The sequence below is a fragment of the Drosophila busckii genome, chromosome 2R (assembly GCF_011750605.1).
Source record: "Drosophila busckii strain San Diego stock center, stock number 13000-0081.31 chromosome 2R, ASM1175060v1, whole genome shotgun sequence".
In the NCBI taxonomy this organism is placed as follows: domain Eukaryota; kingdom Metazoa; phylum Arthropoda; class Insecta; order Diptera; family Drosophilidae; genus Drosophila; species Drosophila busckii.
The window spans coordinates 541070-565889 of NC_046605.1; the positions used below are offsets into that span (position 1 = coordinate 541070).

General features: G+C 48.0%; 2 protein-coding genes across 6 annotated transcripts; one reads left to right on the forward strand and one right to left on the reverse strand.

The window, feature by feature from the left end:
* Window positions 1–1508: 1508 nt before the first annotated feature.
* LOC108596122 (filamin-C) lies at window positions 1509–19296 on the forward strand. Of its 4 annotated transcripts, XM_017981582.2 has the most exons (16): window positions 1514–1855; window positions 3990–4640; window positions 4695–5000; window positions 5104–5840; window positions 5902–6154; window positions 6316–6558; window positions 6658–6852; window positions 6905–7359; window positions 7415–7821; window positions 11633–12644; window positions 12719–12939; window positions 14778–14926; window positions 15074–17186; window positions 17248–18743; window positions 18808–18987; window positions 19054–19296. In XM_017981582.2, the coding sequence occupies exons 1-16, from the start codon at window positions 1619–1621 to the stop codon at window positions 19183–19185; spliced, it is 8787 nt and encodes a 2928-aa protein (XP_017837071.1). In that variant the 5' UTR covers window positions 1514–1618; the 3' UTR covers window positions 19186–19296. The 4 variants fall into 4 exon arrangements, with proteins under 4 accessions (XP_017837074.1, XP_017837071.1, XP_017837072.1 ...); XM_017981583.2 differs by lacking the exon at window positions 6316–6558 and having other exon boundaries at window positions 1515–1855; XM_017981585.2 differs by lacking the exons at window positions 14778–14926; window positions 15074–17186; window positions 17248–18743; window positions 18808–18987; window positions 19054–19296 and adding an exon at window positions 13801–14237 and having other exon boundaries at window positions 1509–1855.
* Window positions 19297–19391: 95 nt separating this feature from the next.
* Window positions 19392–24817, reverse strand: LOC108596126 (cilia- and flagella-associated protein 61). 2 transcript variants are annotated; one of them, XM_017981589.2, is made up of 13 exons: window positions 24528–24817; window positions 24171–24470; window positions 23973–24114; window positions 23761–23918; window positions 23572–23705; window positions 23193–23512; window positions 22806–23134; window positions 22265–22744; window positions 21962–22198; window positions 21330–21907; window positions 21109–21272; window positions 20797–21048; window positions 19392–19865 (listed from the first exon to the last, which is right to left on the reverse strand). In XM_017981589.2, exons 1-13 carry the CDS (start codon window positions 24794–24796, stop codon window positions 19512–19514), a joined length of 3717 nt encoding a protein of 1238 aa, XP_017837078.1. In that variant the 5' UTR covers window positions 24797–24817; the 3' UTR covers window positions 19392–19511. The 2 variants fall into 2 exon arrangements, with proteins under 2 accessions (XP_017837078.1, XP_017837079.1); XM_017981590.2 differs by lacking the exon at window positions 24528–24817 and having other exon boundaries at window positions 23973–24124; window positions 24171–24306.
* Between the last annotated feature and the right edge of the window lie 3 nt (window positions 24818–24820).

Consider the following 24820-nt stretch of genomic DNA (forward strand, 5'->3'; position numbering starts at 1 on the left):
CAACTGTGCAAACTTTGCGTTTTGCGTAAATTTAACAACAACTACGAGTACTCGTACTTAGTTGTAGTTGTAGTTGTAGTTGAAGTTGAGGCGCCAGTTGTAGTTGGAGTTGAAATTGCTGCTCCCATTCCCATGACCTTGTGGTATGTGCTGGCGATTTGCCAGTAAATGACTCGATATAGAACACGAGCTCATTAAATACAACTAATTAGGTTCATTGTCAATGTCAATTGCAGCAGTAGCAGCAGTCATATGACATCAGCAACATCAACATCATCAACAGCAGCAGCAGCATTAACAGCAACAGCAGTTTAGTCATAATGCGATTACACTGAAAAAAACAAGCAGCAGCATCTGCTGATTACTTTGGCCAAGCTCTCGTATAAGTTACTTAATATTGCTCATGAGTTTTTCTCGCACTTTAAGCTCATTACTCATTTTGGTTAGCAGCCTTAACATTCTCGCAGCCTGTTGACCGCTCATAAATACGAGAGTGTGTGGAATTTACATCAACTATTTGCCGTGTCGCTTAATTTATGCGATTTGCGCAACGCCATTTTATCTTTTTGCACATTTCTTATTTTTTATTGTTGTACAATTGGTTTTGCTGTAGTTGAAAGTGCGCCGTAAAATGTAAATTGTTGTGGCTTTCAATTGGGATTGGGACTTGTCGTATTTCTTTGGAAGCGGCGTGATGTCATCCCGCGGCAAAAACAAAACAAAGTGTAAAGTAAATTGTTTGCCCATAAGCAATGTAAACTGTTCTAACAAACGATGAGTTATGGGCCTAAATGGCATTCCTTTCAGCAATTAGCCAGCCAAGTTAATTTTAAAAACATTTTTGCGGTAAAAGCGAGTGAAATTGTCAACACTCCGTCGATCAATGGCTAATGGGTAGCCAACAATTGCAATTGTGTTACCATTGTGCTCCCACATGTGCGCACACCCACCAGGGCCGGAGTTGGGCCCAACGGAAACCTTGACGACCTTCTAAAGTTGCGCCAGACGCTTCAAGCAGTCGTTGTGACTTTCCTACGCCTCGCGCTGATGTGAGCCACAACCACACACATTGTTATACTGTTTGCTTTTTATTTTATCATTATTTTATTTTTTTTTTTTTAAGTTTTTGCGGCGAAATTCCAAGCTAAGTGAATTATTTTGGTTGTTTTCTGACTCTCTGACTCTGTCTGTTATTTTTTTGTTTAATTTTCCTTTTGTATTTTGCTTCGTTTTTGCTTGGAAACCAGTTTTTCGCATGCCCACATTTTTTACATATATTTTTTGTGATTTATTTTATTTTTTTCTTGTTGTTAAGACGAGCTTTAAGCTCGGCGCATGACGTCATTGGTGGCTTGTTGTTTGTTTGTTTTGGCCCAGAGAGCAAGTGGCTTTGGCTCAGACTCGGACTCTAACTCAGTTCGCATTGAGCAATCGATCGATCGCGTGCGTTCGTTCGTTGGTTCGTGCGCGTTTCATAATTAACGCAAATCTGTTTCGTGTTTTGTTTTTTTTTTATTAGTTATTTAATGCAACAACTGAAAATGAAACAATTCTAAGCCTGTGATAGTGCAGAAAGAAAAACGAAAGTGAAGTGCAGTGTAGGCGCCACACACACAAAATGGACGTCAAAGATATCAAGGGCGCCAAGGTGACCCATGCGGGCCTGCTTAAGCACAACTCCGATGGCAGCACGGAGACTCAAAAGATTACGCATGCTGGCCTCGTGGCCAGAAGTCCCGAAGGCACCGCCGCCAAGGGCATGAACATCAGAGGCAACGAGGATCTATGGGTGGAGATCCAGGCGAACACCTTTCGCAACTGGGTCAACGAGCATTTGCGCGAAACGGGCATGCAGGTGAGTCGGAAAATTCTTATGTAATAGCTGCTGAGCTGCTGATCAATCAAGCGTTAATCAATGGGCAAGGCAGTCAATAGCAAACTGATGCTGATGATGAGCTGAATCGCTTCAAGCATCAAGCAGGGCCTGGGAATTTGAGAACTGACCAGCCATTGACACGCTTGGACAGCTGGCCAAGCTGTCGTGTCTGAAATCAAATCATAGTCTCAAAGTAAAACGCCCACGCGGCGTATGCGCAACGCCCATGCAACTCAATAACAAATTACACATAACAGCCGAAGGCAAACGCTCAATTATTACAATTACACATAAATACATTAAAAAACTCAAGTGCCATGCATTTCATTTGTCATTTGTCTGTATTTTTTTCTGTTTTATACGTTTTTTTTTTGTTTTTTGTTTTTGAAAGCCAAAACTTGCTTCACCTTATTTGATTTTCTCACAGCTTTTTGAACTGACTATATTTGGGCGCTTGAATGCCAAGGCCGCCAAAAACAAATTCAAAACTTAAAATACAAAGCCAGCGCATCAGCTTCATTACCAGTTACAAAACAAAACCTCCGAGATGACAGATCTACCAGTTTTCTGCATAAATTTTTTTTTGACAGCCAGTAAAAAAAATTAAATAGGTTCATGTGCGGGGCAAAGGGCGCTGGGAGCTGTTTACCCTACTGGCACAGCTCGTATGCGTCAGGTGGTAAACAACGTTAATTGGGTAGCTAAAGCACAAAAATAACAAAAGCAGTTCAGCTCTGTGTATATATTTAGGTCAGAATGCCAAATTAAGACTGTCAAGTGTGCATTTTATATTCTAGCTATGCGTCGCGTTATGGCTAATGAAATTGCAATCAACTTTTTTGATGTTCCCAATGGGGAAGGTTGAATTTATAGACATACTATGGTGAAGCTTTCCGACATATCATGTATATTAATGGATTTAGGCAAGCTGCCTGCAGACATTTACCAAATTACATATCCACAGTAGGACATTAACGTTGCTCTGCATTCTTTACATTACGTTAACAATAACATTTCTGGGCACCTTGCAACACTGAAAATTCAACTTTGCGAGTGATTATTTATCAAGGAGCAGAAATAGTTATGGTATTTTGGTGTCCGATCGTTTTATCAATATATCGATATCGATGTCTTGCACTGTCGATAAGAATAGTGTGAATGTCAAAAAACCGACGCTTTCCAACGATCATCAATATATATTGATATCGATGTGTTGCATTGTCGATACGAATAGTGTGAATGGCAAAAAAAGCGACGCTTTCAAACCATAAAGAATAAATATGGCAGCAGGTTGTAACACTTATAAGGAAAATTGGACGTATTTCAAAAATAGCCAATTTAACCATTTGTAAAGAGGAAACAAAGTGTTGCCTAACAATATGCAAATAGTGAACGTAAACGTAAATAGTAAATTGAAGAGTACAGCCAGCGACAAAGGGAGACGTCATAAGTGCAAACATACAATTGGATATTTTGATAGCAGCACGTTTATATTATCCACTCTGGCGACTTGTAGCGTCTCGTACTTATCGTAAAAAGCTCAACATGTTTGCAAATTTCAAAGTTATGCACACATGACAGCGGCATAAACAAAAACAATGATAGACGGGGACGCTGGCAACTATGTGCGAAATGTTTTTATAGCATCCCAACTGCATGTGGCGGAATACGAAGTACGGGTGGGTGCATGCCGGAGCATACAAAAGAAGTGTTGAAACGGAGAAAGACGGCTGCTGACAGCTCAAGATAAAAAGCTTTATGTCAAATGCTAAAAATTGCCAAGACGCCAACGGAGAAAGCACTTGGCAAGCACGCTCCCTTTACCCCACTTTGCTCAAGTGTTGACTATACTGCAGCTCTAGCTCTCGAGTCGTGTGAGCTTGTTGGAAATTCCAAGACAAGCTTACCTTCGTGCTACAATGTGGGCCACAACTAGCGGTGCTTGTTGCTATAATTGTCATTGTTTTTGCTGGCGATTGGCCATTAGTGGCAACATGTATAGTTGGACCAACCCAAGCCAACGCAGTGCAAGCCCACAGACAATGCTAATTAATTGCCACAATGTACATACGTAAATATTTACATACTATATCTTACTGCTTTCTGTTTTAAGGTGCACGATTGGGCAACGGACTTTTGTGATGGCACCTGCCTCTGCGCTCTGGTGGAGAACTTGCAGACGCGCCCGCTGAAGCCCAGTTGGAACCGTCGGCCCGCCAATCAGCATCATTACCTGGAGAATGCCACGACGGCGCTCAAGTCCATTGAAGCGGATCACATCAAGCTGGTGAACATTGGCAATGTGGACATTGTCAACGGCAATGTTAAGCTCATACTGGGCCTTATCTGGTCACTCATTGTGCGCTATCAGATCGGACGCAGCAAGTTTCCGCCTCGCAAGCTTATGCTTGCTTGGCTCCAGGCCGCCTTGCCGGACTGCAAGATCACCAACCTGACCACGGACTGGAATAGCGGTGTTAATCTCGCCGCGCTGCTCGACTACTGCCAGCCAGGCCTGTTTCCGCACTGGCGTAGCCTCGATCCTAGTCAGAGTGTGCGTAACTGCACCAATGCCATGAATCTGGCGCAACGCGAATTCGGCGTGCCAAAGGTCTTGGAGCCCGAGTATCTTGCCTCTCCTTGGCTGGATGAGCTCTCCGGCATGACCTACTTGTCGTACTTCATGAAGCCGGGAGGCCCAGGCTACAATGCAACCATGCGTTGGGTCAATACGCAGGTCAAGGCGCCTGTGAAGAACTTTACGGTAAGCGCCAATCTCACAGCATACGAAAATAATCTCATGAAATGTACTTTGCAGACCGATTGGAATGATGGGCGCGTATTTTGTGAGATAATCAAGAATTTGGGCGGCTCTGCACCGGCTCCGGAAAAGCTGAGCACGGATCCCTTTCACTATGAGAACAACATACGCAAGGCGGTGGATGCGGGCGCCAAATTGGGCGTGCAGCCCATACTAACGCCCAAGGACATGGCCACTCCGGAAGTTGAGCATCTGGGCATTATGGCGTATGCAGCACACTTGCAGTGGGTGCCGCCGCGGCCACCGCTCTCCGACCTGGTTAATGTTTATCTCGAGAGCACTTCCGGCCGTGTGGGCGAACCGGTGAGTTAACTGACACTGACACAGACACAGACACACTCTGACTGAGACTGAGAATATGTCAATGCGAGTTGGTTTTAATGCTTAATGTGCATTTCACACGCAGACGCATTTCCGGGTGGACGTGCTATCACGGGACATCAGTTTGAGCTCGGTGCGCTGCCATGTGGTGCCGCCTTCCGGCCAGCCGGCGCAGTCGGTGCGACTGAATGCACATGGCGAGGGTGTCTTTGTGCCGGAGCGCTATGGGATGCATGAGATTGTCGTGGAAATTGGCGACGACAGCCTGGGAGGACACTTCTTCCGCGTGCTGCCGCGCCTATTGCAGGTGGCGCCTCCTGGTATGGCACCATGTGCTTTAGGTAGCCTGGTCGAGGTGCTGGTAAATGCTACTGGCGCTCCCAAGACAGAGGATATTCTAGTGACTGCGGTGTCGCCCACCGGCATCTCGCACAACTGTCCGCTGAAGAAAATCGACGAGGGACACAGTGCCATATTCAAGCCGGACGAGGCTGGCATCTGGGAGATAGCAATCACCTATCAGGGTAGGCACATACAAGGTGGCCCCTTCACTTGTGCCGTATTCGATGCATCTGGCGTATCCGTTCATGGCCTCGACGGCGCCATGCCGCTGCGGGCGCACACCTTTGAGGTGGATGCACGCGGCGTTGGCGTCAGCGGCGAGCTGCATGTGGACATTGTGCATGACAAGCACTCGCTCGTCTGCTCGCTGGAGAAGATTGTGGAGAACAAGTACCGGGTCAGCTTTATGCCACGCCAAAATGGCAAATACCGTGTCTACATATACTTCAATGGTTACGATGTCAAAGGATCGCCCTTTATGTAAGTCTGTTCATTACCGGGTCGAGTAATTTACTAATTTCCTTGCTCTAATCTCCTGCAGCATGCGCGTGGGCACCAAGGGCCGTTCGGGCAAGACGCGCAGTAGTCCGCTGCATGAGAGCAAGCATCGCTCGGAGAGTCCCTCGATGCACTATGTGTCCAGCTCGAATACGAGACACAACGACTATCGCAATGCGTCGCTCTCTCGCCGGGATTTGGAGCGCACCAGCAGCTACTCGCCGCAGTATTCGCCCAAGCTGGACACCACGGATTATCACACTTCCAGCTCGCGCTACTATAAGCGCGAGAGCGAGGTAAGTGCTCGGAAGGAAGGCCACTGATACCATTGCTCAGCTAACTCCAGATTGCCCACAAAATTGCATGTTTGGCTAACTACACTGACTAACCTACTCATCCTTCCCCTCACACACGCACACACACACACACACAAACACTCAAAATTGCCATTTGACAGGAGCAGCAGGCCACGCCCACACCACCGCCGTTGCCCAATGTGAAATACTTGAACTCCCACGAGCTCTATACGGAGAGTGCCCGTCGCGACTCGAAGACCTCCAATAGCAGCTCCACCAAGAACGATTACTACTACGACAAGGAAAACGAACTCTATAGCCAGCGCCGCGCTGTGACCAAGCCCAAGCTGACGCCGCCGCGTGAGGAGCGCTCGTTTAGCTCCCACCCTAGTCCCCCACTCAATGTAACTAAAATTATAGTTGTGTCCAATTGCTAACTGTCTATGTGTCCAAGTCTGGCCTCAACTCTATACTAACCTGCGCTCTTGCTTTGCTTCTTCTAGACGCGCTCCAGCGAGATGCATACGCACAGCCCTTTGACCATCAAGACCTCGCAGTACGAGAGCTCCTCGCGTAATGTGAACAGCAGTCCGCGACACGCCTCCGCCTCGCCTGTGCAGCGTTACTCCCCCAACAGTGCCTACATTACGACGGCGACGCATCGCATGGGCAGTCCAGTGACCAGCAGCTTAGCCAAGGTGAGCTGCCCGCGCACAAACGAATCGAATACTTATCCTTTTATATTCGCAGAACGGTTACGAGTCCACGCGCACTGTGGAGAAGAGCTCAACCTACAAATCCACCTCGAACTATGTAACGGACTCCAATGTACGCTCCAGTCCTTCGCTCTACGGCACCACTGAGCGTCTGCGCAGATTGGGTGGCGCCTCGCCGGAGGAGCCACGCATCGATCACAGCTCCAATGTGCGTGTATCTTCCATGAAGCCCGCGTCAGCGCGACGCGACAGCTGGGATGTGATCAACAAGACCAAGCATATGCTCTCGCACAACTCGCTCGAGTCGCTGGCCAACATGACCGAGACGCAGCTCAATACGGAGCTCAACTATGCACGCCCCGATCTGGACAATGAGACCCAACGGAATACGCAATACAACAAGTATGCGCTGCTCAAGCAGCAGCAGCAGCAGCAACAACAACAACAGGACTATCGGCGCGACTCTACGGGCGACGCGGAGCGTTATAAGTAAGCGTAGACATCGCTATCAGTATAAATTCCAACTCATGCTCTTCCTTTGTAGACCCAGTGCCATCACCGTCAAGTCGCATTCGAATAATACGTATACGGATCGCTCGGGTGGCTACACCAAGACCGTCAAGGAGTCCAGTGAGCATGTGGTGACGGAGAGCAACGGCCACAGTCCTGGCTACAGCTCACTCTCTAGATTTCGCCCTATAGACAACAATGCCACTGGCGCGAGAGCTATACGTGTTCAGGACATACCCAATGGCTCCATCGGACGCCCTGTGGAGTTCGAAATCGACGGCTCGAAGGCGGGCTCCGGCAATCTAGAGATACTCGTCAATGGCGGACGCGTCACCTCGTCGGTGCGCTCTTTGGGTGGGCAGCGCTTCATAGCCAGCTTTACGCCGCACGAACATGGAACACACACCGTACAAATTACCTTCAACGGAGAGACCGTTCCAGGTGAGCTTGACTAGTGGGCGTTGTGCCCTTTTACGCCATCCATGCACAGTTTGATCTCCAGTCTTGCCAAAATAGTCACAGTTAGTTAGAAGAAGCCAATTTCAAGCTCTACATATTTCAAAATAGTTTTATGATCTAACAACGAGAACACGCTCAAAGGCGTTTCATTGCTTGAGTGTAAATCGCTACAGTTTGAGTGCTTTGGGCCCACAGTGCAGCGGCTCACACGCTCGCACTTGTCATTCACACAAACACACGCACACCTGCCTGGCATTCAGATCGTGTGAGTACATGACTCTCGCGCTCGCTCTCGTTGCTCTCGTTGCTCTTTTACGCTCAGGTGCGCTCAGTGAGCGAACCACTACCTGCTGAACGAGTTTTAGCTGCGGCTGTGGCTTCGCTGCTCAGAGTCGCGTTGGCACTCTTCAGTCTTAACTCGCGCTTTGAACTAAACTGACACGTCGGCGGCGGCTAAAGAGTGTGAATAGTGGAAGAAAATAAGAAATTACAGTGATTGTGCAAAACGATAAAGCAAAAGCTAGAAAGAAAATAACTGAATTCTTTGTCGTTAAACAAGCGAAAACACTGATAACGCCAAGAGGCAACGCGAAATTCTAACATAACATAAGAAAACACGATAAATTCCGTGGAATGTGAGACAAAAATCAAAAGGTCTTTTTGTGTGAGATTTCTATGCCAAAGAAATATGCTAATATATAAACCACAAACAACACCAGTGTTCCCCTTTTCGTGTGTGTGTGTGTGTGTGTGTGAGAAAACCAGTTTAATGAACCTTTAAGCTGAAATATTTTCAATGGGACCCCTAGACAGCTGCTCTGCGGTGACTGTTTTTGTATTTTTTGTACATTTATTTTTTAATCAAACTGAGAAAAAATGTGTTTTGCTCTTGCAATTTTCAATTTGTGTGTGCATGCGGGCAGCCATTTTGTTGTTGCCACAAGCTTGCCCAAGTTAAAAGGCAGATAATCAAAAGTGGGAAGTCAACTGCATTTTTACTCTGCAGCTTGCAAGCTTTGTATGCGGAATAGATTTGTGTGTGTGTGTGTAGTAGGCGTGGCTGTTGCCCGCCGTCTTTGTTGGCTTCGATGCAGCAAGAAGTTGCACGTATTTGCCGCTTTCTGCAGCTTGAAACCCGTTGGGATAGGGTGTCGTATCCATGTAGCTGCGCCACAGGTAGGGACAACTACAACAGCAACAACAACAACGATTGCAATTCTTCAACGTGGCTGCAGCTCTTACTTTCCCACTTAACCTGACTTGACACAACAAATATTTAAGCGGACATTTCATTTTCGTTGACTACATAAACGCATAACGGAGCCACACCTCGCCTCGCTCTCTCTCTCTCTCTCTCAGTCTGTCTGTCTCTCTTTCTTTCGTTTTGTTTCCGCTGGCCCAAAACATATTGGCATACAAGCCCAATTTCACTCTCCACCTGCCTGCCCGGCATTTGCATTTTTTTTTCGAGATTTTTATGTGCCGCATGCAAAGTGAAATTTTTTAAATATTATTTTACACATGTTATATGTATGTATATATGTTTGTGTTTGTTTGCTTGTAGTGGAGAGGGGAACTGGTTTTGTTTAAACGAAGGCATTTGCAATAAAAATAAAAAAACGCGGCGTGTAAAAAATCGTGATTATAACGTGACTCGCTTTAAAAAAAAGAAGAAGAATTTTATGCAACGCAATGCATAATAAACAAATCCAATGCGCACGAAATTATTTAACAAATCTGTGTTTATTTTTCTTGTTGAAATTCGCTCTGCAGCAGCTAAAACAAAATCATAAAATATTAATAAATAAAGCAAAAAAAAGTGAATTGCATAAATAACAAGATCGCTGACATAATCGCAGCGCGTTAAACAAGCTAAAAAATATATTATTTTTAGAAAGTCGTTCAAGTTCATGTACGTGCCGAACGGCCAGCAATAATTGTGAATTGATAAACAAAAGAATTGGTCTGCAACAATTGCGCGTTTCCAGCCTCCACCAGCTCCACAGCTTGCACTGCTCCAACAACCACCAGCACTCGAACTCGCTACCAACGCGCGCAGCCTCCAACAGACGCCACAAAACGTAATTTTTGCAATCTTTGCCAAAAAGAAAAAATAAATAGTTAACTAGTATTTGGTTTAACGGTTTAACGCGCTGACCGACAGACATTCTGAGCTTAACTGGCGACAGCTGCTGGTCAGCTAACGGTTAAGCGTAGCAAGTCACGTAACCGATTACACACACACACACATACGCTCAAAGAGATTGTTGGCATATGCATATTGAATAACAGCATTCTACTCTTAGCTGCACTTGCTCCGCGGCCAAGCTGCCGGAAAAGCAACAAAACCGGCCATGGATACAACAAGTGCGAATCTGAAACTGAGATGCTCTTTATTTGACTTTTACATTGAAATAAGCAATTGAAACAATTGCAATTCTAAATGTAAAGTAGGTTGTTGCAATCAGAGTAAGAAATCATACAAATTTAATGATTTTTTGGTGCAGAACTCCATTCTTGGAAGCCTCTTAGCGGGTAGTGTATTGCGTCTGCGACTAGGCCCAGCCTACTGACCCTACTCACTCGGCCAACTCTCGGTTAGGAGTACGCATAGTTTAGCATATGAATATAACCAGCTGCAAGTGGAAAAACTAACAGCAAGAAACAGATTGAAGATAATGTAAACCGTTATTCCCAGCACTCGGCTCTTGCGTTCCCGCGAGGAAGTGACAATGGCACACTGCGCTTAATTTATGGCTCTATTCGTATGTGTGGAAAGCTTTATTAGGTGACCAACCGACCGCACTACTCTCTAACTGTACTTGCTTTGCAGTTGACTCATGTATGACCCCAAAATATGCTTAGGTAGTATCGATGTCGACATCGAATTGACGCTGTCGCTGCAGTTTGTGGCAAGTTTCCCAGACAAATCGCTTGGGTTTGCCTTTGCCTTTGGCTGGGGTTACGTTAGCCGCTTGGCAAGACAATAAAGCAATGAAATGAAATAAAATAAAAAAGTGCCAACTCAGATCGAGTTTTGAGCGCAGTTTGATTTTCCATTGAACCGCCCCAGACTGTTGCAGCAATTTTCATGGAAAGCCATAAAAAGTAGTAACGGCAACGGCTACGGCTGAAAAGGAAAAGTGCAACAAAAAACAGAAAAAGAGAAATGTGTGGAAAGTTGCAAGCAAAAGTAAATTTGCTCACACCAGCGGCGGCAAGCAAAATAAAATAAATTATAAAGAAAATAGTAAAAAATGCAGTTTAGTTTTTAATCTGCAGACCAAATCAATAAACCAGCAAACACTTAACGAACGATAATTGCCAATTGCCTGCCCCTCACTCGGCGCTGGCAGCAACTTCCTCTTGCGCCAGCTGCCGCACCCAAGTCGAGGCAATTAATGTTTTATAATCGATGCAGGCCAATTGCCTAAGCATCGTCCAACAACTACAGCTAATGAGATGTTAATGGCAGCGCTACAAACAAATAAAGTCTAAAGCGGCGCAGAGTCCTCAATATTTGTAATATTTCTTGCTTGCTTGAGCAACTCTTGTGGCAGCCCTCGTTTGCTTCAGCTACGCACTTGTAGCCCCCCAATGACAATGGCAACGAGGCGGCACAGATTGAGATTGAGTTGGAGATTGAGCTAGAGATTGTGATTGCAATTGCGACAATTATAATAAGAAAACCTTGTCGAGATTGGCCAACAAATCTCGCGTTTCGTGTTGCGCATTGTTGAGCTTACGATTTGTCTGCTATATCTGATTTGTCTCTTCTCTTGATCGATTGCAGGTTCACCGTGGCACGCTGAGATCATGTCCTCACCGGGATTAACTGCACTGGGCGAGTCCACGCGCCTTGTGCCCGCCAATACGCCGGCGGTTTTTGAGATACTGCCGCCTCCTGGACAAACCCTGAGCAAGGGCGAGTGCGTGGCAACGGTTTTGACGCCCAGCAAGTCGAAGCTGAATGCCAGAGTCACCCACGAGGCGGCAAATGGTGCTGCGCGCATTGAGTTCGTACCCACCGAGGTGGGCACGCACATCATTGACGCGTCCATCAATGGCACGAAGATAGCTGGCGGTCCTTTGATAGCAAAGGTCTACGACGCCAGCCTCATCCAAGTGACCGAAGTGAACGGCGGCGTAGTCGGCCAGCCGTGCCAGTTTCGCGTCGACGCCAGCGCCGCTGGCGAAGGCCAACTGGAGATATCGATAAACGAGGGCGAAGTGCCCAATCACGTCCAGGTCGTTGGCGGCGGTCGCTGCCTGGTCTCCTTCACTCCCGAGCAGGCCAAGTCCCATCTAATTGACATTAAGTTCAATGGCGAGACGGTGCGCGGCTGTCCCTTCGTCTGCGCGGTGGCCGACACATCGCGCGTCCTGCTCAATCTGTCCAATCTGGAGCTCATTCCCGTCAATCAGCCCTCCTCGTTCCACATCACCGTAAGCGGCGGTGGCGCCGCTGAGCTCGCAGTCAGCGTGCGTGGCCCACTTGGCGAGCTGCCGGTGCGCGTTACTGGCGACATTCACGCCGGCTTTACGGCCGAGTTCACGCCCAGCAGCGTTGGCGGGCACTCCATCAATGTGGAGTACAATGGCTTTGCCGTGCAGGGCACCCCTTTCCTGGCCAAGTCCTACGATGCCAGCAAGGTGGTTGTGGGCAGCGTCTCGCGTGGCACTATGGGACGTCCAGTGCAGTTCACAGTGGATGCGGGCGATGCCGGCGAGGGCAATCTCGAGATAACAATATCGGCGAAGGGTCAGAACATTCCCACACAGGTGCATCCACAGGGCAGTGCAAGGTGAGTTATCAATCCCCAGTAATCCCCACTCAGAATTGATTCCAATTAAAATCGCTTCCCCCTTGCGCTTCCAGATTCAGCGTTTCGTTTGTGCCCACGGAATCGTGTGAGCATACGATCAACGTATCCTTCAATAAAATGCCCGTGCCTGGCTGTCCTATTACGGTCAGTGTCAGCGGTGGCGTGGCTGGTCCGCAAGTATCGCTCGGCGGTCCTGGGCCAGTGCATCAGACCAATTCTTTTATTATCAATCACAATGGCGGCCGTTTGGAAGACATTGAGGTCAACGTTGAAGGTATGTCTGGCGGCCCAAAAGCCCCTTGAGGGACGCTGCACAATCACAATCCCCACTGAATATTGTACGCCCATTACCACCACCCACCAACCCACTATGCTCCCTTTTGCGTCCTACATTTGCCCTTCATTGTATGTGTGGCTTGCATTTGCATTTGCATTTGGAATTTCAACTTTTTGGGTTCAAAAGTTATTTGTAATTGTAATTTAATTACTCGTTTGTTTTAATGTGAGAAATGTATGGGAAACGCACACAAACACACACACACACACACAGACATACACAGCCATGTATGAGCACAGTAAACACTCTTGAATTGAAACTAACTTTAGGTCTTGCATGTGATTAGAGCCGTAAAATTTGAGTTTGATTTAGTGAATGTTTTTACTTACAAGCTTTAGTACTCTCTCTCTCTCTCTCTCTCTCTACTTCTTCATGCTATATCCGTTGCATTGTTTACACGCACACATTTTCACACTCTTAAAATACGCAACAATTTGTATGAACGGAAATTGTTGTAGTGGCTCAACTCTCACGCCCACTCCCATACCCACTTGGTTTCACTTCTTAACGCTTCAGCTATGTACCCAGCTATGGATGCCATGTACTTGTTCTGTCCATCACTTGAGATACATTTAGAAAGAGAGAGAATGTGTGTGTGTGTGTCAAAGGTTCAGATTATTCATTGTAGTTGTTGCATTATTTATATGTATAAAGGTAGCAGTAGTGGGGATACAATTTGTGTATGCTATCGATAGTATCGATAACTCATGTGTGTGTAATTTTGTTTTGTTTGTAACGCGCCCTGTAACTGTAAAAATCTATATTAAGCTCACGTTTTATATCTGTATTATATTTCAGGACGGCGAAATCTATTGTACTAGATTCTAAAATTACGCAACTTATCTATACCTTAACTTTTTTACACTATACCCTACAATTTATATATATGTATGTATATGTATATACTAGCTAACAGTCCCTCTAAATAACCCCGAAGTACTCTTATCACCAACAACAACAACAACAGCAGCAGCAGCAGCAGCAACCACACAGCAGCAATACCGATATACAAAATAATACCAACTCTTATATACTAATGTCCTCTGCCATTTAGAGAGGGTAGACATGTGGTCGTCGTCACCCTGGCAATTGTTTACTAATTTGTTTCATTTGAAATTTTTGATTAATGTCTAAAACGCAGCGCTCGCCGCGCTCCCAGCATACTTATTATACAACTGACAGGCTTTAAAAGCAATAAATAAAGTGGTTTACAAACATGTTATAGGATTCTGGAATGCGTGTGTTTCTATATATACAAAACATATAGTATTTAATGCAGGACCCCCACTCTACTCGTCTGTACATAACAACAACAACAACAGCTCATGTTGTCTCTCTCACACACCAACTAAATTAATGAATAATACTAACCAAGTCTCTGGCACGTTTTTCTAATAATAAAATCAAATAAAATTAATCGCACTGCAAGTTTCGATATCAAATTTCAATAATTCCACTAACTGCAACATTTTCCATCCTGCTCCCAATAAATTATTTGCCGTTACTAATCAAGCCAACATTTTTCTAAATTCTTTTCAACAAATAAACGCGAACTAACCTACATAACTACCAACACACGAACACGAACCCGTTTTGAATTCTAATAAATTTATGCTTGAATTTCAACAACAAAAACTATAACAATGAAAAATTCGTTTCCGTGCGCGTCAAAACAATCGATAAACAAAAACAATAAATGAAACCTAATATCAAACTAAATAATCAATATCAAAAAAAAAACAAAAACGAAAAAAAAATATATGGGGACGCAACAGGTCCAGCGGGCCAATCGGTTCCAGCGCAGGTTCATCAGTCTGCCGAGGGCGTCTTCAAGGCGGAGTTTGTGCCGCGCGTTGTCGGCGAGCATCGCGTCAATGTAACGGTTAATGGCCTGCCCACTGCCGGCAGCCCCTATGCCGCCAAGGTAAGCTCCAGCCAAGCCAAGCCAAATCCAACCCAGAAGCTTTAACCGTTAGCTTGTCTGCTGTTTTCTATGAATTGCGGTTCAAGCTAATTAATCACATTGTTTAACAACATTTCTTTAATTTTATTCATCTCTGGTTATGCTCAGGTCTACGATGTGAGCGCCATCAAGGTGAAGAACGTAAGCAGCGGCACTGTGGGCAAACCGGTGACGTTCCTCGTGGAAACATCGCAAGCCGGGCCGGGAAATCTGGAGGTGACAGTAAACGGCGGACGCGTGCCAACCTCAGCTCAGGCGCAGGGCCAACACACCTACGCCATAAGCTTCACTCCGCGCGAGGCCGAGAGCCACACCGTGGAGCTGCGCTTCAACAGCCAGGATGTGCCCGGATCGCCCTTCACTTGCCGCGTTGCGGCAGCTGCACGCATACAGTCCGCCGAGACGATGGACAAGGTGAGCGTGGGCAGACTCTTCGAGTTCGCCGTGGAGTCGGACGCAAAGCCCAACGTGGAGGTGCTGGGCCCGGCACGCCGCAGCGTGCCTGTGAAGATCGATGCGCTGGCCAATCAGTTGGGCTATAATGTCAAGTTCGAGCCCATGGAAGTGGGCGACCACTCGGTGGAAGTGCGCTTGCCCGGCGGCGGCGGTCATGTCGAAGGCAGTCCCTTCCTGCTCAAGGCTTACTCCGCGGAGAAGGTCATTGTCACAGACATTCGTCCTGGTGTGGTCAACAAGAGCGTCAGCTTCGGCATCAATGCCTCCCAGGCGGGTGCTGGCAATCTGGAGATTATTGTCGCCGTCAACGGCAAGAATGTGCCCAACTTTGTGCAGTCCGAGGGCAATGCGCGCTTCAAAGTGAACTTCAAGCCCACCGAGGCGGCCGCCCATTCGCTCTCCGTGCGCTTCAACGGGCATCCGGTGCCGGGTTCGCCTTTCAGCTGTCACATTGCTGCGGCGCCTGCCAGCAGCAATGGCTTGGGCGGCGGCGGCGCTCCACGCGCGCAGGCCTTAGGCGAGTGCCTGAAGCAGGCAGCCGTCAAGCTGGACAACACCTTCGAGCTGGAAGGCTTTGAGGGCGTGGAGCCGCAGATCTTTGTCACCTCGCCCGCCGGCGATAACGAGCACTGTCAGCTAAGCCAGCATCAGGATGGCGGTGGCAGCTACAGCGCCAGTTTTCGCCCCAGCACAGTGGGACGTCATCTCATCAGCGTGCTGGCCAACGATCAGCACATCAACGGCTCGCCCTTCAGCTGCAATGTGTTCGATGTCAGTCGCGTCAGCATCAGCGGCTTGGAGCAGCAATATGGACCGGCAAGCCTGGGGCTGCCTGTGACCTTTAGCGTGGATGCGGCAGGCGCTGGAGAGGGCACCTTGGAGCTAGTCGTCTCGACCGACAGCAGCACAGTCAAGGCCGAGGTGGTGGCCTGCGCACGTGGCCTCTACGACGTGACCTTCGTGCCGCAGAGCACGGATCCGCATTATGTGAACATAACGTTCAACGAGGTGGCCGTGGATGGAAGTCCCTTCCGCGTGGACATTCAGCAGCACACACAGCATCTGCAGCTGGGCAGTCTGGCGGCCATTGACTTTCCCGCCGACGATCAAATCGTGGAGATCCTGGCGCCGGACCAGAAGCCAGTGCCGTACACCATCAATCGCCAGACTGCGGAGTTCCGCACCCATCTGGTGGGCAACTACACGCTGCGCTTCATAGATCGCGAGACCAGACAGCACATTGGCAGCCGCACGCTCTGCGTCTTCGATCCGCAGCTGGTGAAGATCACCGAGGTGGGCGAAGCCTTCTGCCACAGACCGGCCAGCATTAGCGTCTCGCTGAATGAAGCCGGCCAAGGCGACTTGGCTGCTCTGGTGCGCTGTGGCGTCAACGAGGTGCCGCACACCATACGCGGCCCCAATAAGTCTGGCGTCTACGAGATCGTCTACCAGCCCACGCGTCTGGCGCCGCACAAGATTTGCATACTCTTCAATGACGTGCCCATTTCATTGAAGCCCCTCGAGATCAACGTGATGACTGCCAGCGCCAGCAAGGAAATCAGCGTCAGCGGCTTGGGCTTGTACCAGGCGCGCGTGGGCAAGACCACCAGCTTTGCTATAGACACGGTGAAGCGTCCGGCGCGCGAGTTCGATGTCGTCGTCAGCGGTCCAGGTGGACAGGCGCTGCCTGTGCGCTGCTACCAGACCAAGAACGGTCAGCTGCAGGCGGAGTTCAGCATCAGCAAGCCGGGACAGTGTGTCATAGGTGAGATACTCTGAAAGTTCAATTCATGATGCGTGTAATCTTTAATATTTGCTCTCCGCAGAGGTGCTGCATCAGTCCAAGCCGTTGCCGGGCAGTCCGTTCACCTGCGAGGCCTTCGACGCCAGCAAAGTGAGCGTGCAAGGCGTCACCAAGGAGCCGCTGGCGCTGCATGCCGCCAACAGCTTCACCGTGCGCACGGACGCGGCGGGAACTGCGGAGCTGGAGGCCTTCGCAATCTCGCCCAGCAACCAGAGCCTTCCCGTGCTCATTCGCGAGCAGTCGACGGGCATCTACAACGTGGACTTTGTGCCCTCGCAGCCGGGCAGCTACAAGCTGACCCTAATGTATGGCGGAGAGACCATTCCCAGCTCGCCGTTGACTTTCAGCGCGTCCTCGAGTGGCTCGAGGAATGATGCGCGAGCCGCTGGTCATGGCTTGGAGGTTTGTCACCGCAATAAGGAGGCTTCGTTCGTGGTCTACTGCCCGATTGCGCCCAATGTGCAGATCGAGCGTGTGGACGAGTTTGGCGAGCGCATCGAGCCCAAGATTAAGGCGCTGGGCAACAACGAGTGGCGCATCTCGTACGTTATACTCACGGTGGGACACTACGAGATACGCGCCAGTTGTCCCAATCGCGGCAGCTTGCCGGGCTCGCCGTGGCGCATTGCCTGCGTGGAGTCCACCAAGGTGCAACCGGTTGGCGGTTGGGGAACTCTGGTGGATCACGATGGGCGGCTCATACTGCCGGCGCGCATTGTTTTCGATGTGGAGAACGCTGGACCCGGCAAGCTGGTCTGCAGCATCGATGGCATTGAGGAGATTCCCGTGGACAAGCTAACCGACGGCAAGATGTGCCTGAACATCACGGGCGAGCAACTGGCTGCTGGCGAGCATGATCTGGACCTCACCTGGAGCGGCCTGACCGTAACCCAATGTCCACGCAGCGCTTTTGTTACGGGCCAGCAGGCCGCCGATAAAGTTGTGCTTATGGGTCGCGGCTTGGCCGCTGCCCAGGCCGGTGAGGCGGCTCACTTTACCATAGACGCCTCCAATGCGCCAGCAGGTCGCCCAGAAGTCATACTCGTCACACACGATCAGACCGCCCTCCCGGTGAGTCTGGCTCAGCCACGTCCTAGCGAGAATATCTGGCTGGCCTCCTACACGCCGCAGAAGTCCATGGCGGGAACATTGACGCTATCCGTCAAATGGAACGGTCGCCTGGTCAAGGGCTGTCCACTTACTGTGGCTGTTGGCTCCTCAATGGATGCTTCCAAGGTGATTGCCTCTGGCGAGGGGCTACGTCACGGCATTGTCGGCAAGGACATCAAGTCCTGGATAGATACGCGTCGCGCCGGACCAGGCGAGCTAACGGCCCATTGTGCGGGTCCACGTAAGGTCGCCTACTGTGAGCTCTACGATCATGGCGACGCCACCTTCACATTAAATATCAAGCCCCAAGAGCCGGGACGGCATCTGCTCACCATCAAATACGGCGGTGTGAATGTGCCGGGCTCGCCATTTGCGCTTAAAGTTGCCGGTGCACCCGACGCCAGCAAGGTGAGCAACAGCAGCACAGCCAGCTCCCATTTGATTATTGACTTGGCCACTTTTTGCATTCTAGGTGCGCGTTTATGGACCCGGCATTGAGCACGGCGTATTGGCCACATTCCAGTCGCGCTTTATATGCGATACGCGTGGAGCTGGTGCTGGACAGCTGACAGTGCGCGTTCGTGGCCCCAAAGGTGCCTTCCGTGTGGAAATGCAGCGCGAGTCCCAAAAGGACAGGACAATACTCTGCAAGGTAAGTGACCGAGCCTGCGGAAGTTGTGGACAACAATCGGAACTCAACTCCAATTCTTGCTTACAGTACGATCCAACGGAGCCAGGCGATTATCGCGTGGAAGTCAAGTGGGCTGGCGAATTTGTACCTGGCTCGCCGTTTCCCGTGATGATCTTCGACACAGAGGAGGAGTTGCGGCGTTACTTGCAGGGCATATGAGGCCAGCTCAATCATCCAACCATCATTGTCTTCCCCAGTGGCCTCAGCTCACCCATACGCTATCAGTCTGCGCTGCCACAACGACGTGGCAGCTGCGTGCCTCTCTAGCAGACTAGCAGACATGCAGGACACCTTGACAAAATAAAACAATCACTAACCAATCCTTTAAACAACCACAAGCGAAACGAAGTAAAACGAGACGAATGATTGCAGTGAAGGTCGCTACGTTAATAGCTTTCTGTTCTTTTAGTTCTAAGTACAAGATACTAACAAAAACAAAATGTTGAGCTTATATGCAAAATATAAAATTATTTATATTGTAATTTTTAGCTAAAGTCCTCGGGCAGAGCGAACTCATTGACAAACTCCTTGCGATGTGTACGCAGAAACTTCAAAAGATTTGCATGCAACGCCTCCCGGCAGGCTTTATTGACCCGAGCGTCCAAGTCTGATATGCGTCCACTTAAATTTTGCGTCTCTATCAAAAGAGACACTAGCGAAGCGTGATTTTTAGTCTGCAATTCATGGAAACGATCATGCATTATATACTCCGTCCAGGGTAACTGGAAAAAGTGCACGAAGCACTTAATTCTGCCCATGTTCCAACGACTGCTTAAGTTATTCAATAGGCTGTCATGTTTGCCGCAAAAGAACTCCAGAAAATAGAGTTGTCTATCCAGCTAGGATAAAAGAATAATAAATTTGATTATTCAACATCAAGGAGCTGTATAACGAAGTTTGCCACTTTTATTTGGGCAGATTTAAGATTTGTTTTAGCTACTACTCCTTCGTTATCCTTCAAATGCCAAAAGGACATTAATTTTCGTACTCCTGAGCATCGAATCTATCGATCTGCACTCAAGCATTTTAAAAATTGCACAACAAAATTTGGGCCAAAAAATTACAAGGGGTAGGCTCGAAAAATTATGTTAAATAACATAAATTACCATATTTCTCGGAAACTACAAGGACGATTTTGATGTCCTTTGGCATACAAGTAGAGCTAATTAGAAGCTTTCAGAATATACTTTTCAAAGGACGAAAGTCCTTACAGGAGCTGAGAAAAACAGCTTTTTCTGTATACAGAAAATAGGCCATAACTTCCGAATCCTTGTGAGGATCAGAACGAAATTAGTGTGAAACGATTTCTTTTGACAAGGACTATCATCCTACAAAAGCACAATCGGAAGGTCCTTGTGGTTACGGAGAAAATACGTAATTTGTATTTTTGAGCGCTTTGTTCGCTCTCCAAGGCTGAAATTATAAGTTGATGGATACTATGATGAGCCCATAATGTTTGGATGCAAATCGATGGAGTTTCGTCCTGTGAGTGTCGCTATCCAAAAATTTAGAAAATGCGGCAGGATACGCTCGAGTTATGGCTAATTTCTCTGCAGGAGTGGCTCTTGCACAGTAGCTTCCAAAGTGTTGCATACTTTTAGCTGCCCAAGTGAAGTTGAAGCCTGCAGAGAAAACTGCCATAACTCGGCTAAATGTAATCGGATTTGGATGCGCTTTGAACAGTGGATAGCCCTTGGTCGAGAACATAATTTGCCTCATCCTGATGCTACCTATTCCATACCTCCGCGGGCTGCTCTTGCTTAATCTTACCTTGCGTGTCACGCAGACAATCTCCTGCACATTAAGCGTACTACTCAAACGTATACGGCAAAAATCTCCCTCATGGTAGGTCGTCATTGAGCGCGAGTACTCATTGGGCAGCCTATTCATTAAGTAACGCTTGGGTGTGGTTATTTTTGTTATCATATAACCCATAGGGAGCATGGCCTGGTAAAGGCATGGCCGCTTGTACTTTTGCTCAAACTTTATCTGCTCTGTGCTGAGGTGTAGTATGTAAATAAGCTGTGAATTCTTATTAAATATGATACTCTGCTAATCTGTAAGGCCTGTATAAGAGCTTACCTTTTCAGCAGTCTCATATTCGCTGGTGTAGATATACTGATAGCTGCAATTGTCGAACATGTTGACATGTTTGCCCGCCGCATAAATGTTTGGATCGTTTGTACAATAACTGTCGTTGACCAATATTTTGCCCTTGTCCAATAAAATGCCACTGGATTCAAAGACTGCAGGCAAATGAAACAAATAATGTGTGTAGGCAAATCACCCAACGGTTAATTTACCCCGCTCCTCTGCATAGTTGAGCAACCTCTCACCAAAATTGATAAATAGGTCGCACCGATAGGCTTGCAGTTGCGCGCTGTTAAATTTTTTAAAGTGTACTAAATCTATAAAATTCGCTGTCTGATGCACGGTGAAGTCCACAAAATTCATAGACACATGAGTTGAAATGCCCAAATCTTTGAGCATGTTGAGCAATATGCGATCGAGATTTGAATCCTCCGTTGGATTATTTAACGTTTCCGGCTTGGCCACCCTATGTGGTTGAATATAAATGATCTGCGAGCCCTGAAGACCATGCTTTAGAAGAAAATCTATGCACTCGTAGACGGCCAGCTTGTCGCCATAGATAAGCACCCGCTTCTCGGACAAGTCGCTTTGGTTCAGCTTGTGTAGCTTCTGGTACAGCATAGTTCTGTCCAGGCGATTGTTGAGTTCCACGTAGTTGTAGGGCAGCTTGAAGCGTGCGGGCTTGCTCTCAATGCAGCTCTCTGGCAGTCCATAGCTCGTCTCGCAAAACAACAGCAGCTTCTCGTAGTGAATTTTGCAGTTGCTCTTCAGCACAACTATCTTCTTAGCACTGCACAGAACAGGGCGTATACGTTAGATGTACAATTCAATTGCAAATATTTACCAGTCGATGTGCTTAAGCCGGCCGGGCACAAAATGTATCCAATTGCGCAAATCCATGCGACGTGTAGTGTCATAGACAAAGGGTGCACAGGTGGCACTTCTGACGAAGCAAGTGCGCACATCGGAGCAGTAGGCACAGTGGAAATCTTGATCGTACTCGGCTTCCATGCGACCAGGCTCTACAATCACAGTAATGGATACCGAGGGCAGGCAATTGTTTACGCTAGTGTTCTTGAAGCTGCAAAGCAGAGACTTTGGATATAGTAATGCAGCAGTATAGATGCATTATTAAATGCATGATTACTCAGGTGTGTTCCAGCCGAAGAGCATGAGACGTAAGAAAGCTTTGCAGATGTTCGAGCAGCCAAGGATTACCAGCGATGTTGGGTTCCCAATATACTTGCTGGGGCACAGGTTGTGACAATATAGATAAAAGTAATCCTTCACACAGTTGATTCTCGGCAGATTCACCCCAGTGGAGGCACGTCGGAAGAAGCTCTCGCTGTTCATATCAACAAACCAGTTGCGCTTGTAGCGTCGCGGCTCCACGGGCATCATTTTGCCGACAAGATCGTTGGGCAGCGTCAAGCCCGCAGATAGCTGCATATAGTAGAGCTCCCGATATCCGGCGCGTATGGCTGCTGTGCGCAGCAGCTCATCGGACCACATTTGGAAATACGGATGCAGACAGAGCAGAACGATTTCGCCACGCTCAAAGGTGAGATAGTTTTCGTCAAAGGGCAGCATAAACTGTTTATAGACTGTGGCATAATTGGTGAAGGGACTGTCAAGTGGAGGATAGGATGAAAATTAATTTGCAAGATATTTGTCATTTAGCATCTTACCGCAGCACTATGAAGCCCACAGTTGTGGTTTTCTCGCGCTCTCCAGCGCTTTTGCCGCATCTTATAATCCAGAAACTAAACTCGGAACGTTGATTGTTCATCACATCAGCTATAATTTCATTTACAATTCTATAAATCTGCTTGTCCTTTACATTCGACGGTGCCTCTTCCTCTTCCTCCTTTGGCTCCTCAGCCATATGGAGAAACTCCTTAACATAGTGCACATCATCCATTTCCAGCGGGTACAAATTAAGCTCCGTATAAAGCGAGCTGCGATGTGCCACGAAGACTTCTTCGGTTAAGGCACAACTTGGACGTCGCGGAACACGCTGTTGGGAAACTCGGGAGTTACTTGTGGCCACAGCTCTGTTGAAAGTGGGAACTCACGTTGAAGAACTTCAGCAATGCCAGCACACTGCTCGAGTACTTGGTACCCGCCGGCATGGGCACCACGCAGTAGTCGTGCTCGGGATAGGCGCTGAACATGGCACACAAATAGAAGTAAACATACTCCAGTCTCAAACTCGGACTCAGTATAAAGTTCTTGAGTAGGAAAGCCTTGCCAGCATTGTTGATGGTGTGCCTGCGTCTGCTGCTCCTTGCACTGCCACCGCCACTTCCCCCAAGGGTGCCTCTGTGTGGCACATCGAACTTGACTTCCATGGTCTTGGACACCTGATCCAGGTAATGACTTGTGTTATTCATCTCTGTCAATAGCAATGCAGACGTTAGTCATTCTTTAAGGCTGCACATGACTTGCACTTACCATCCGTTATATATTTGAATTGGGAGTAGAGCCGCTCGCGCTTGGTCAACGCTCCCAATGACTTGCAGCTCAGACGCACTATGCATATCGCATCGCTGTGCAGTCTATAAAAGTGACGCTGCTCCTTGGTGCACCTAAACACAGACATTCGATTACGTATGCAATGAATCAACAATAATTCTCACGCACATGACATGAATTCGCACTGTCGCATGATCGGCGCCAGGCGTACAAGATACCAAGTTACCCATCAGCTCGAGATCATAATTCTTAACCAGCAGCTCTATGTTGACGTCCTCCGATAGCCACATCATGCCCGTAGTGCCGCCCGTGGTGGATGATGTTTCCTAAGCAAGCAGCACACAATTAATTAGGCTCGCATAAAGTGGCAAGCGACTCACCTCGGTTACAACAATCTTCTCTTTGTCTATATTACCCGCCACGCCCAGCAAAAGCTCCGCAATGAAGTAGTCGCCGTGCTGCACACGCATCTCAGGCTCCTCATTGTCTATTATATCAATCACATCGTCGTTGTCCTCGGGCCTAGCAAAGGCTAAAAGCTGAGAGCTGTAAATCTAAAGAGTCCAAGCCCAACTTACAGCGCCTTCCGAAATAGAATCGATGGCACGAATGCATCGCGCTGCACCACAATGATGGTTGGCAAATGCCTGTTGCTGAATATATTGTAGGCTTGCGGATAGTACACCTTGCCAGTCTGTTCGATTAGCTCGTAGTCCTTGGCATCGTACTTTGGAGGTCTAACAATGAGCATGTACTTAACTTTGAATTCCCGATAGAAGGTCTCCAGCATAACTTGTCGCAAGATGTCAGGATGATCCGTTTGGTAAATGCAAAAGTTGAAGAATATGGTGTTCATCAGCGTAAGAGGCAACTCGATGCTGAGTGGAAGTTAGAACTAATTGGCCTCATCGGCTTTGCGGGTAGGCGTAACTTACCAGAAGCGGCAATGCAGCCAACTCAGCCAGGAATCATTTGATAGCACTGGTATGTTGGGGTATACACAGAACTCGCAATAGGCATAGAGCCTTTTGGGCTCTTGCTCCTTGTGCACGACCATGCGATGAGTCTGGTACTCCTGGAACAGTTGCGTTAGTGGTGGCTCACGCTTGATGCCAAAGTGCTGGGCGCCGTTCGTTGCAAAAAGATGCTCGATAAGCTCCACATCGAGCCTGCAGGCGGTGCGTATACTAAACTCAGATTGCATATTTAGGTAATGTATATTTCGAGT